At 56.8% G+C, this 13,266-nt stretch overlaps 1 protein-coding gene across 3 annotated transcripts in view; it reads left to right on the plus strand.

The window, feature by feature from the left end:
* Positions 1-7,355, plus strand: part of MED15 (mediator complex subunit 15) — an 85,542-nt gene extending 78,187 nt beyond the window's left edge. For all 3 annotated transcript variants that reach the window (XM_003905251.4, XM_003905250.4, XM_021921387.2), the window contains 9 exons: positions 2,330-2,466; positions 2,559-2,686; positions 2,875-3,009; positions 3,089-3,152; positions 4,128-4,194; positions 4,625-4,785; positions 4,871-5,037; positions 5,493-5,591; positions 6,299-7,355. In XM_003905251.4, the coding sequence (XP_003905300.1) occupies positions 2,330-2,466; positions 2,559-2,686; positions 2,875-3,009; positions 3,089-3,152; positions 4,128-4,194; positions 4,625-4,785; positions 4,871-5,037; positions 5,493-5,591; positions 6,299-6,435 (1,095 nt within the window). In that variant the 3' untranslated portion in view covers positions 6,436-7,355. The remainder of the gene's footprint in view (positions 1-2,329; positions 2,467-2,558; positions 2,687-2,874; positions 3,010-3,088; positions 3,153-4,127; positions 4,195-4,624; positions 4,786-4,870; positions 5,038-5,492; positions 5,592-6,298) is intronic.
* The last annotated feature ends 5,911 nt before the right edge of the window (positions 7,356-13,266 follow it).

Below are 13,266 nucleotides of genomic sequence, written 5' to 3' on the forward strand. Positions count from 1 at the left end.
GCCTTGCTCCTCAGAGAAATGCTGAGCTTTAGGCCGCAGACAAGAGCTGACCATCTCCTAGAAGGGCCAGCTGCTCAGGCACAGCACCTCTCTGGAAGAGGCGGTCAGAGAGAGGCGAGGGGGAGGGGCCTGACCTTCAAGCAGAAAGAGGTGAGCTTGTGAGACAGCTTTCTGGGGTGCAGGTAGAGAGCAGCAGCAAGTCAGGCACGGGTCAGGAAAGGCAGAGTGGTGACGGGGCTGCTGGGGGCTTTAGAAGGGACCCCACCACAGGGCGGGCCGTGCTCCACAGGGTTGGGCTGAGCGTGGAGCCCGAAGTCTTTACTTCCCACTCCTCGGTGCCGTCTGTGGTTCTCTGTATGGAATTTTCTGGCCTTGGGATTTTGTTGACACCTGGATGAGTCTAGAACATGTGTTCCGGTGTCTGAGACATGCCCTCACTCCCCTTCAGCCAGGGCTCTGTGCACCCCAGCACCGTGAATGCACAGGACTTTGGTGGGAGAAACCTTTGTACTTGTTCAACTCAGAATTTTAGCAAATGAAGTCACATCAGTCACAATTCTGACCTTGCTAACCTTTGCGAGAATCACCACGAGCCATTTTGCTCCACTAAGTAGAGCGATGAGGCCCGGCAGGCTGAGGCTGGGGCTCCTTTACTCTGCCCCTCCTCTCCCAGGCAGCAGTGTCTTGATCACAAAGCAGTGGTAACAGTCCATTCCATCGGTTGATGTCCACTGGGCCAGTGGCTTTGGATAGGGACCTCTGACCCAGCCATGCTGGAAGTGCCCTGCTGTGGTCACACCCTGTGCCTTAGCCCCCTACCCCCTGGTCTCCCAGCACACATGGTTCAGGAGCGGCCTGCACCCAACATCCCTTGCAGCACTGTCAGGCACACCCCATGGAACAGGCAGGACAGAAAGAGCATTCCGCTCCAGGAGCTTGATCCAGGTGGTGCTGAAAGGGCAGTGCCACCCTGCCCTCTGCTGCCTGGTGGGGTGGTGAGGAGGGCAGCATTCTGTTTGTGGGCTCTGGGCCTGGTTCCCAATTTAAGGAGCTTAGAAAGCAGCAGTCCTGTCCCAGTACTCAGAGCACTGTGGTGGAGGTGCTTGGGGGGTTGTGTGAGCTGTGGCCCCAGACAGGTGCTCATGGCCAGAGTGCCCCAGGAGAAGCACTGAGTTGGTCTACAGAAATGGACGGTCCAGGGGCCTGGCTCCTAGGCAGGCTGTGAGGGGATGCTCGGCATGCAGGGGGTTGACTAGGGTGTGGGAAATGCCACCGTGGGCCCATGGGGGCCTCTGAAGCTAGCAGGGCCTTCAGGGTTCCCCCAGTGTGACAAGGCAGACCTCTTTGCTGAGAGTCCCTCTAGGGGAGGCCATTCACCCGGGTCTGGCAGGCAGCTGTCCTCCCCATCAAAACTGCCATCTGTGCTCCACCCCAGGAAGGTGTGGGTGTTTCACACATGCTTGTCCCTGATGCCTGGGTGGTGTGGTTTCATCCCTAGAGTTTACGGATGAAGACAGTGGTGTCCCTTGTGCAGACAATGGGCTGATCGATCTTATTTGTATTGTGCCCAATAAGGCCTGGGGAGCAGAGCAGCAGCCTTGCTCTGCAGACACACAGGGCCTCAGAGGACTTAGGTGCACACCTGCATGGCAGAACCAGGCTCTGGGCCCAGGTGTCTTTGACACTGAGTAGCTCGCCTCTTCCAGGGGCACTGGTGTGGGCTGATACCAGTGCCACCATGGGTGTGTGTGTGGCTCCCTGGGCCACCTCACTCCAATTAAGCAGGTCCAGGTGGGACACAGCCTGGGATCAGCCCTGCAGCTGCATGTGTTAACCAAACAGATGGCCGCGGCCAGCGGGATTGTCCTTGGTGCAGTCAGCCTGTGGGCTGCGGGGGCTTGTGGAAGCATGTGGGAAGACAGTCCCACTGGTCAGCAGAGCAAGGTCCTCACCAACCCACAAAGGAGCACGTCACAGGATAGGCAGGCGTGGCAGGGAAGGCCAGGCTAGTGCCAGCCGAGGGCATTACCTCCCAGACTGCCCTTTTCCTCACACATCTATGACACAGCCCTCAAAGCCTGTGTCTCTGTGGGCCCCTGGCCAAGGCACAAGGGCTGCCCTGCGTGGCCCCCCTGCCAGTTCCTTGGTCATCTCATGCTGTGTGCCATGCTGGGGGATGTGCCTGTGTGTATGTCCTCTTGGCATTTGGATGAAGACACAGGTGTGTGGTGAGGCTGTGCGGGAGAACGGGCCTGTGTGTGAGGTGGGCAGGTGGTGTGGAGGTGGGCGGGTGTGTGGCAGTGCGCCAGCTGAGCCCCTCCACTTCCAGGTCAGCCAGAGCAGCCTCCCCATGCTGTCCTCGCCATCACCGGGCCAGCAGGTGCAGACCCCACAGTCGATGCCCCCTCCCCCGCAGCCGTCCCCGCAGCCTGGCCAGCCCGGCTCACAGCCCAACTCCAACGTCAGGTAGGCCTGGCCTGGGGTGTCCCTCCCTGCCTGGACCTCAAGGCTGGCCCTGCCTGGACCCCAGCTCACATGTTTCTCTCACTTGTCTGCAGCTCCGGCCCTGCCCCGTCCCCCAGTAGCTTCCTGCCCAGCCCTTCACCACAGCCCTCCCAGAGCCCAGTGACGGCACGGACCCCACAGAACTTCAGTGTCCCCTCACCTGGACCTTTAAACACACCTGGTAAGTTGGGCCTGGGGTCCATGGCCCCATCGTGTGACCTGTACTCGGCCTGGTGGGTTGAGGTGCTGAGGTCACACCGCTCACCGTTATGAGGCCTCAGCTCATACTGGGTGTGCGAGCTCTGGGGCCCTCAGAGCTCACGCTCCCCGCCTGAGGGTCGAGTGGCCTCACCCACCTGTGTCCTGCAGTGAACCCCAGCTCTGTCATGAGCCCAGCCGGCTCCAGCCAGGCCGAGGAGCAGCAGTACCTGGACAAGCTGAAGCAGCTGTCCAAGTACATCGAGCCCCTGCGTCGCATGATCAACAAGATCGACAAGAACGAAGGTGGGCTGCGGCCGGGGCAGGGCCTGCACCCTGGGGACACTGCCGAGCTTGTGTCTTAGTGTCCTCTCTTCTGTCCCAGACAGAAAAAAGGACCTGAGTAAGATGAAGAGCCTTCTGGATATTCTGACAGACCCCTCGAAGCGGTGAGCTTTGCACACAGCCCACGGAGGGTCCACAGGGGCATGGATAGCCCAGCCATGGATGAGCACTTGGTGATGATGTAGATTTAGCAAAGGCACCGGGCAGCTCTTTGAGCCCTGGCCAGAGGCCTCCAAGGCTCCACTCTGGTGTGTGCTGAGGCTTCAAGCCCAGGCTTCATCTTGGCCGGTGCCCAGCCTTTGCCCTACTCCTGGCTGCTGCTGTGGCCCTCATGCTGGGCCATCACAGCCAGACCTCACCAGCCAGCAGCCAGGGGCCCAGCTTGCAGTGGCCTCACCATCAGCTGGCCTGATGGGCCTGAGCCTGACCTGGAGTTCGGCCCCTGACTTGCCAGTGACCATGGGCAGGCGACTGCATCTCAGTTACCCATTTGTAGCTCATGTGTGCTGTCTTGAAAATGAAACAAGATGGCTCTGGTGAGAAGCAGGTGGAAGGCAGGGCCACTGGCCACGGTGCTGTGAGGATCAGTGCTCGGGCAGTGCCTCCAAACTGCATGGGCACTGGCATATACCTCCCTCTCACCTCAACTCAGGCTATTCCCCCCACCCCTGTCTAGAAGGGTCTCTCTGTTCTGCTTGTCTGGATAGAATGCCAGTCACTATTGGGTGGTCCTCCAGGCCTTCATGGGTTGATCCTTTGTTAGGGTTATAGGGATGAGCAGGGCAGGGACTGGCCTACATGAGAATGAGGCATTCCCAGCCTAATGAGGGGCCTGGCCACTGTCCCTTCTCTTGCCCCATCGCCTCACTCTGCCAACCAGGGACAAGCAACTCCTGGGTTTGAGGGCTGCCTGCCTTCAACTCTGGGTCTGGGAACAGCCGGTCATCTGGTAGGAGCTCCTGCAGAGGAGGTTTCTGATGGCCAAGGCCCAGTGGCAGTGGTTGGGATCCCAGCCTGAGAGCTGCCATGTCTCCCACTCTTCCAGCACAGAGGTCAGCCCAAGTCCTCTCTCTCTGCAGGTGTCCCCTGAAGACGTTGCAAAAGTGTGAGATCGCCCTGGAGAAACTCAAGAATGACATGGCGGTGGTGAGTGGGATGCCAGACACCCCTAGGGGAACCAGGGCTCCCCCAAGAGCTCCTGGGAGCACCGCTGGGATGGTCCTTCAAGGTCAGGGCATCTGGGTGGGGGCTGGGCCTGACCTTGGACCCTGCCCACGAGGCTTCCAGGCCAGGTCTGCTGTGCTGGATGGGAGCATGGGAGAAGTCACCCTCTGTCTATGGCCCCCATGGGTGCCTCCTCCACCCAGTTCAGAGGAGGCAGGGACTGTAGGGAAGACAGGCTGCAGGGGTGGGGGATTATTCCCAGAATCAGCCAACATTGTCTGCACAAGGGTGGAGGCTGTGAGAGAGGCCTCAGGAATCTGGCTGTGAGTGACAACGGGCCTGGGGTGTGAAAGCCCCCTAAATGGGGAACCCTCGGGTCCTGGGCTGCTGACCGTGCCCATCCTGCCTCCAGCCCACTCCCCCACCGCCCCCGGTGCCACCGACCAAACAGCAGTACCTATGCCAGCCGCTCCTGGACGCCGTCCTGGCCAACATCCGCTCACCTGTCTTCAACCATTCCCTGTACCGCACATTCGTTCCAGCCATGACCGCCATTCACGGCCCACCCATCACGTACGTCCAGCTGGGCTGGGCTTCGCGGAGGGCGGCCAGCCCTGGGCCGCGTGTGCCCGGTGTGGTCACCATGCCGCCTCCCCAGGGCCCCGGTGGTGTGCACCCGGAAGCGCAGGCTTGAGGATGATGAGCGGCAGAGCATCCCCAGTGTGCTCCAGGGCGAGGTGGCCAGGCTGGACCCCAAGTTCCTAGTAAACCTGGACCCTTCTCACTGCAGCAACAATGGCACTGTCCACCTGATCTGCAAGCTGGGTGAGTGTCCAGAGGGCTGGGGCTGGCATGGGAAAGCAGGCCCTGACTGCAGCCCCAGGACTCTGCCGTCTGAGCCAGAGGGCACAGCGCCCAGAACCCCCCCTGTATTCACGCCCCGCCAGGCTGTCTGCTCTATCCTCATACACACCAGGCCCCAGACAGCCTGATGATGCCTCAGTCCTCACTGCCAAAGCCCGCACACTCTCACCTCCCCAACACAGATGTGGCTCTGGGGCCCTAGGGAGGTGGTAGGCAGGACCTCTGGGCACCCATCGATGCAGGGCACTCCAGGCTTCATGTTTGGAAATCTGAGAGTCAGAGAGACCTCTTCCAGGCTTTGCCACAAGCCTCACCAGAACCTCCCAGGGTGTGAAGAGTCCTGTTCCAGAGCAGGGCTGTGAGGCAGGGCAGGCTGGGGCTTGTTCAGGTCACAGATACAGCCTTCTGTGTTGCAGATGACAAGGACCTCCCGAGTGTGCCACCGCTGGAGCTCAGTGTGCCCGCTGACTATCCTGCCCAAAGCCCGCTGTGGATCGACCGGCAGTGGCAGTACGGTAGGTAGACCCAGAGGAGCTGTCTGGGGACCCAGGGCAAGCAGGGGTCATTGTGGAAAACCAGGCTTCCACTGCAGCGGGGACAGCCGCTCTGCGCTCCTGCCCCTCTCCAGCTCAAGCCCCTCCCTCACCTCTTCTGGCTCCTCCTGCACAGACAGGAGCGGGTTATCCAGTGGTCACCTGAGAGGAAAGGGTCTCTGCTCCCACTGTGTCCCTTCGCCCCTTCAACTTGTGTCAGGTCAACTGTCCAGGGTGGTTGTGTTCAGTGGGTGAGGGGTGAGTAAGCCCATGGCTCAAGGACAGACCCTGCTCTTCCCGGAGGCCACTAGCTTCCCAGAGGCCACTACCTTGGCGGGGCTGATGGGTCCCACCGGCAGCTTGAGCGCACAGGGCCCCATCTGGGTGATGTGGCTCCAGAGAGAACTACGGTGGCAGGGGGCAGTCTCCCTGAGCCCAGAGCTGGCACAGCAGAGCCGGGCTGGGTCCCCAAGGTTGTTAGAGGCAGAGCGCTAGATCCTGTTCAGATTCAGTTCTTCACTGACGATGAGGCTTTGGGAGGAGAACCTGAAGGCCGGGCACCATGCAGGACATCACCTCCTGGTGCTTCGGCTGGAGCCTGGGGCTGCCCCTTGCGGAGCACTGCCGGGTATGCCAGGAGCGAGCTCTGCACTGGCTGCCTTAGGTTCACACCTGCTATGTTGTTGCAGACGCCAACCCCTTCCTCCAGTCGGTGCACCGCTGCATGACCTCCAGGCTGCTGCAGCTCCCGGACAAGCACTCGGTCACCGCCTTGCTCAACACCTGGGCCCAGAGCGTCCACCAGGCCTGCCTCTCAGCCGCCTAGCCATAACTGCAGGGATGGCCCACAGCCTCATCGGGGCCAAGGACACATGCCTCCTGTCAGACACTTCTAGGTGTTGGCTTCCTTAGAGAGCCTGGGGTTAGGTTAGCTTTCCTGCTTTTATCTTCTGCCTTGGGGACCTGCCAAACGAAATCCCACACCTGTACAGAACTGGGATAGGCGCAGTGGAGCGGGCTGCTTGGGGGGCGTTGGCCAACTTCTTAGAGAAGGCCCTCCATGTGACTTCCTCCAAGGAGCCAGATGAGATCCTCGGGCTGCTCTCACCGTGGCCTGTCCAGGGCCCAGGTCCATCTCAGCAGTGTGAGGGTGCACTCAGGGTGTTTAGAGCATCTTGTGTGTGCTAGACACACTGCTACTCATTTCTATAGGAGAACACAGAGGACATAGGAAACCCTTAAAACACACATGGGATTCTCTCGTCACAGTTTTGGGTTCAGGCTACGCTGCTTTGGGCAGGTGCAGCACCCCCCAGGGAAGCCCCCAAGTCCAGGGCACAGGCTGCCTTTTGGAGGGAGTGCTGGCCCATGGGTGCTGCCGGCTTCCTGCCACCAGCTGGGCCTCAGCCCTCACGGCATTCCTGCTGAGCACTGTGGGGCACCCAGGGAGCAGGGACATCGGGGGTCCTGCTGCTGGCACCCCTGCACCACTGGCATGAGGGCCATGTCCCCACTGTGAAGGATGAAGAGCAAGGCCCTTGGGACCCGCGTCCTCAGAGCACCACACACTGAGCCACCCAGAGAGAATGGGCTTGGCAGCAGGCCGGGGCCATGCGGGGAGCGCCTTCCTGTGTTGCCTGCCACTCTGGGCACTGGCCAGCAGCCCTCTGGTGAGAAGAGGTCCCCCCTTTTTATGTGCACTACCCCACCATCTGTGATTATAATAAATTTATTATTCCCGTGTTTGCCAGTTGTTCATCACTGTGTCCCCTTCTCCATGAATCTGGGCTCGCTGTCCTGTCAGGATGCTGTCAGCCTTGGGGCTGGCAGTGTCCAGTCTGGCCCTGGACACCCTGGACCTCAGCTCTCCTGGTCTGATACACCGTCCCATTCCTTGGCCTGGTTGATCCCCCAGCTTCCTGGCAAAGTTCCTGCTCCCTGAGGTAGAAATGGGCTGAGATTCATGCCAAGGAAGGGGGGCCATGGTACTGGGAGGACTGTGCTGCCAGGTGAGGGTGGACACTAAGCTGGCCACCCCCAGACAATGGACGCAGCTGTGCTGTGGTGGGAGGGGTGGCGCGGGCGTGGCCACAGCACTCTGGAGATGGCCCTCCAGGAAGGAAGATGAGCTTGGCTGGACCCCCTGTCAGCAGTGTTTTGTCAGGGCAGGAGAAGATGGCATCTTGCCCCCAGGAGCATGCAGTCTGGGCAAGAGACCCAGGCTGATTTGTGTTTCGAAGGCAGCTCTGGCCCAGCCGGGGGACCAGGAAAGCCCTCCCACCTCCAGGGAGGGTGGGCGCAGCTCTGGCAACGCTTCTCTTCCAGGGCAGCTGCCAGGTCCCGGGATGAGCAAGACTTGGCTGCCCAGGCAGGTCCCTGCAGATAGCAGGGGCTGGACTAGGGACCAGGGGCCGGGAAGGGACGCCTGATAGTGAGGATCCAAGCACATGACTTGGAAAGAAACAAGCTTTATTTTTAGTCTTCAGCAGGTAAGGTTTTACTTCATCATGTGCTTTTGTGTAAATGCCAAATACCGAAATAATAGCTAGAAAACAAACTAGCTGTTGTTTTGTCAGTTTGGAGATCAAATACTTTATCTATCTTGAGTCATTTATCTTGGAATTTAGCCAGGCTTAAAAGTAGTAGAATTACCAGGAAATGCTATAGAGAGCCAGAATCCACTTGGAGGTTGGTGGGCCTGGCAGTGGAAAGCTGTGGGTGCAGATGCGGGTATCTCAAAGGCCCTGAGCGGTGCAGGTGCTTGGTCCACATTGCCTGAAGCCTCTTCTGCTGAGAGACAAAGGTGTTCTTCAGGATTGGCTTCAATGCAGGCAAGATGACAAGTGCTACCACAGCCAAGGGGCTCAGAAGCAGCTGGGGGTGAGTAGAGGGACTGTCACCTTGAGCATCCTCAGGAGTGGTGTGTGCTGGGAGTCGGGCCTGTGTGGCCCTCACCAGGGCCCAGTGAGGCCAGGGCCTGCTCTGCTTCTGTGCTCCCTCCCTCCCTTCCCCACTCCTTCCCTGGTGCCCAGGCAGAAAAAGAGACCGAGGCAAGTTTCAGAGCAGGAGTGAAAGTTTATTTTAAAAAGTTTTAGAACAGGAAAGAAAGGAAAGTATTCTTGGAAGAGACCTAAGCAGCATATAAAGGTCAAGTGCGGTGTTTAACCTTGATCCTAGCACTTTATAGACTGGCCCATTTCCCATCATTCTTTCCCTAGGGTGGGCTGCTTACATGCACAGTGCCCTCCTTGCCCTTGGGAGGTGAGCGTACGCAGTGTGTTTAGGAAACTGTACATATGCCTATTTGAGGCTTTCTTCCTTTTTCTGGTGGGGTGCCCCCAGAAAGTCATACTCTGCCATTTTGTCTCTTAATACACATGGCCAGGAAATTGCTTCTCCCTTGTGCCTGCATTCAATTAACACTTTAGTGAAACAGGTGTGACCCATCAGGAACTGGCCTCTCCCTGGTGCCAGGTGCCAATTTATAACTCTCATTTTTTATTTATTTATTTTTTTTTAGAAGGAGTCTCACTGTCACCCAGGCTAGAGAGCAGTGGCGTGATCTTGGCTCACTGTAACCTCTGCCTCCCAGGTTCAAGTGATTCTCCTGCCTCAGCCTTCTGAGTAGCTGGGATTAGAGGCATGCACCACCACGCCTGGCTAATTTTTGTATTTTTAGTAAAGATGAGGTTTCACCATGTTGGCCAGGCTAGTCTAGAACTCCTGATGTCAAGTGACCTACCCACCTTGACCTCACAAAGTGCTGGGATTACAGGCATGAGACACCATGCTCGGTCCTGGCTCTTTGTTGTTAATTGTTTTTTGAGACAGTGTCTCACTCTGTAGCCCAGGCTGGAGTGCAGTAGTGCGATCACTACTCACTGCAGCCTTAACCTTCTGGGCTCAAGTGATCCTCCTGCCTCAATCTCGTAAGTAGCTGGGACCACAGGCATGCACCATCCTACCCAGCATTTTTTTTTTGAGATGGAGTCTTGCTCTGTCACCCAGGCTGAAGTGCAGTGGTGTGACCTCACCTCACTGCAAGCTCCGCCTCCCGGGTTCACGCCATTCTCCTGCCTCAGCCTCCAGAGCAGCTGGGACCACAGGCACCCGCCACCACGCCAGGCTAATTTTTTGTATTTTTAGTAGAGATGGGGTTTCACCATGCTAGCCAGGATGGTCTCAATCTGACCTCATGATCCACCCCGCTCAGCCTCCCAAAATGCTGGGATTACAGGCGTGAGCCACTGCGCCCCACCGCTAATTTTTTATTTTTTATTGTTTGTAGAGACGGGGTCTCCCTATGTTGCCTAGGCTTTTTTGTTTGTTTGTTTAAACAGAGACAGGGTCTTGCTATGTTGTCTAGGCTGGTCTTGAACTCCTGGGTTCAAGCAGTCCTCCCATCTTGGTCTCCCAAAGTGCTAGGATTACAGGCATGAACCACCAGGCCCAGTCTCCATTGTGAATCTTTTTTTTTCGAGACCGAGTTCTGCTCTTGTTGCCCAGGCTGGAGTGCAATGGTGCAATTTTGGCTCACCGCAACCTCTGCCTCCCAGGTTCAAGCGATTCTCATGCCTCAGCCTCCTAAGTAGCTGGGATTACAGGTGTGCGCCACCACACCCAGCTAATTTTTTTTATTTTTAGTAGAGATGGGGTTTCACCGTGCTAACCAGGATGGTCTTGATCTCCTGACCTCATGATCCACCCGCCTCGGCCTCCCAAAGTGCTGGGATTACAGGCGTGAGCCACCATGCCCAGCTTACCTTTTGAATCTTTTTTTTTTTTTTTTTTTTTGAGACAGAGTCTCACTCTGTCGCCTAGGCTGGAGTGCAGTGGCATGATCTCGGCTCACTGCAAGCTCCGCCTCCCAGGTTCATGCCATTCTCTTGCCTCAGCTTCCCAAGGAGCTGGGACTACAAACGCCCGCCACCACGCCCGGCTTATTTTTTGTATTTTTTAGTAGAGACGGAGTTTCACTGTGTTAGCCAGGATGGTCTCGATCTCCTGACCTCGTGATCCGCCCGCCTCGGCCTCCCAAAGTGCTGGAATTACAGGCATGAGCCACCACGCCCAGCTTACCATTTTGAATCTTAAGAGGAGAAAGTCTGGTTCTCTGGAAGGCCTGGGTAGCTTTTCTCCTGAGCATCTTGAGAAAAAAGTGCTCTGAGCACTCCTTGGGAAGTCCGAGTCAGCACATGCAGCCAGGTGGGTGCTCCCTGGCTGCTCTCCCAGAGGTCAGCATAGCTGGAGGTAGCTGGAGGGAGGAGGCTGCAGATGCGTTGAAGTCAGGAAGACCCAACAGTGGAGAGAGAAGTTGCTGGTGACACCCTTGGCTTGACGCTGTGCTCCCCTGGGCTGGGCTGGGTTCAAAAGGCCTCCACCCTCCGAAGTGCCAGCCTTTTGCTGTGGCTGAAAAGCATTTGCTCTTCCTCTTCCTCTCACTTTTTTGCATTCTTCTGACCTCTTAAGTGCATACAAAGATTCACATGGATATTAAAGTCAATGGTGATTTTCATAGCTGGAATACTCGTTGGGAGAAAGTAGGAATTGCTTTTTTTTTTCTTTTCTCCTTTCCTTAATTCTTTTTTTTTTTTGAGACAGGTCTCTCACTCTGTTGCCCGGGCTGGAGTGCAGTGATGCAATCTTGGCTCACTGCAGCCTCCATCTCCCATGCTCAAGTGATCCTCCCACCTCAGCCTTCTGAGTAGCTGGGACCACAGGTGTAAGCCTCCATGGCTTGGCTAATTTTTTGTATTTTTTAGTAGAGATGGGGTTTCGCCATGTTGCCCAGGCTGGTCTCAAACTCCTGAGCTCAGGCGATCCAGCTGCCTCGGCCTCCCAAAGTTCTGGGATTACAGGCGTGAGCCACTGTGCCTGGCCAAAAGTAGAAATTCTTGATTGGGAAACAATTTGATTTCTTTTGGCCCCTTCTCACTTGAGAAATTGTGCTGAGGATTCTGGTTTGAGAGTGAAGGGAAGCTAGCTTAATTTTTAAAGTGAAGGCTACATGAGTCCTCTCTCCAGTGTGGTGGCTCACACCTGTAAACCCAGCGCTTTGGGATAAAGAAGCTGGCAGATCACTTGAGCCCAGGAGTTTAAGACCAGCCTGGCAACGTAGTGAGACCCTATCTCTACAAAAAAAATTTAAAAATTAGCAGAGTGTGGTGGTGTGTGCCTGTAGTCCTGGCTACTTGGGATGCTGAGGTGGGAGGATTGCTTGAGCCCAGAAGTTGGAGGCTGCAGTGAGCCATGATGGTGCATTGCACTCCAGCCTGGGCAACATAGCGAGAACTTGTCTCAGAAAAATACAAAGAGTCCTCTCTCATTTATGTTGGAAATGTCAGGGTTATTGGCCATTTAGGGGATCTAACTTGCTCTTGGATGTCCAAGAGGAAAGGTATCGATTTCTCCTGATTGCACAGGGCCTCTTCTGGTGGGTCACCTGCACGAGGTGACCAGAATCTGAGTCACCTCGGGTCATGCGGGTGCTGGTACATCCTAGAGATAGGATGTGTTGGTCATGGAAGAGAGTGAGCCACAAATGGGTTCCAGGGGAACAGCGTTGTCTGGTGCGAGGAGTGGGGTGTGGAGGTGCAGGGGGCAAGGGTGGTGTCCGGAGAGCCTGAAGCTGTGCTGCCAGAGGCTCCAGGCCAGGTGGTCTGAGAAGCATCTGGATTTGGCCTGTTCACAGCAGGGGAGTGTGGCCTAGTGGCAAAAAGTTGAGGGCATCCTAGGAGTTGAGGAGGTGGCAGCGGTTAGAATAAATCACTCTGGAGGCGTCCAGGGGTGGAGAGACAAGAACGTGCAAGAAATTCCTTCAGCCTGGCCTCCTCAGGACCCCGGCCACCAGCCTCCCTCCTAGATGTATCCAGAGCTTCCTCCTCCTTGTGCCCCAGAACTGGTTCCTGAATTGCTCCAACCCCAGGCCTCCCCTGGAAGTCCCCCCCAGTGCCTCCCGGCTGGGACCCCTAACTGCATTTTGCTTCTGCTCTTGTGCCAGTAGTCCCCCGTTCTCTCCAGCGTCCGGTGCTCTCATGCCAGTAGTCCTCCTTTCTCTCCAGTGTCTGGGCCCCAACTACCAAGACCCTGCCTCCTCACTCAGCTTTGCTGTGCTTAGTTCTCTACTCAGTAGGTTGTGTCTGCCTCCACTCCTGGCCAGACACTGCCCTGGGGCTGAGTGCACAGTCCCTAGCCACTCGCGAGATCCTCAGAGCTTCTGGAAGCCATAGACACGGTAGCATATGCTCTGTCACCCAGGCTGAAGTGCAGTGACATGATCATGGCTCACTGCAGCCTTGACCTTCTGGGCCCAGGTGATCCTCCCACCCCACCTCAAGTAGCTGGGACCACATGTATGAGCCACCACCACACCTAGCTTCTTGAATCTTTTTTTTTTTTTTTTTTTTTTGAGACAGAGTCTCACTCTGTCGCCCAGGCTGAAGTGCAGTGGCACGATCTTGGCTCACTGCAACCTCCGGCTCCCAGGTTCAAGTGATTCTCCTGCCTCAACCTCCCGAGTAGCTGGGATTACAGGTAGGTGGCACCACACCCAGCTAATTTTTATGTCTTTAGTAGAGACGAAGTTTCACCATGTTGGCCAGGCTGATCTCGAACTCCTGACCTCAGGTGATCTGCCCATCTTGGCCTCCCAAAGTGC

The sequence above is a fragment of the Papio anubis genome, chromosome 16, assembly GCF_008728515.1.
Source record: "Papio anubis isolate 15944 chromosome 16, Panubis1.0, whole genome shotgun sequence".
NCBI lineage: Eukaryota > Metazoa > Chordata > Mammalia > Primates > Cercopithecidae > Papio > Papio anubis.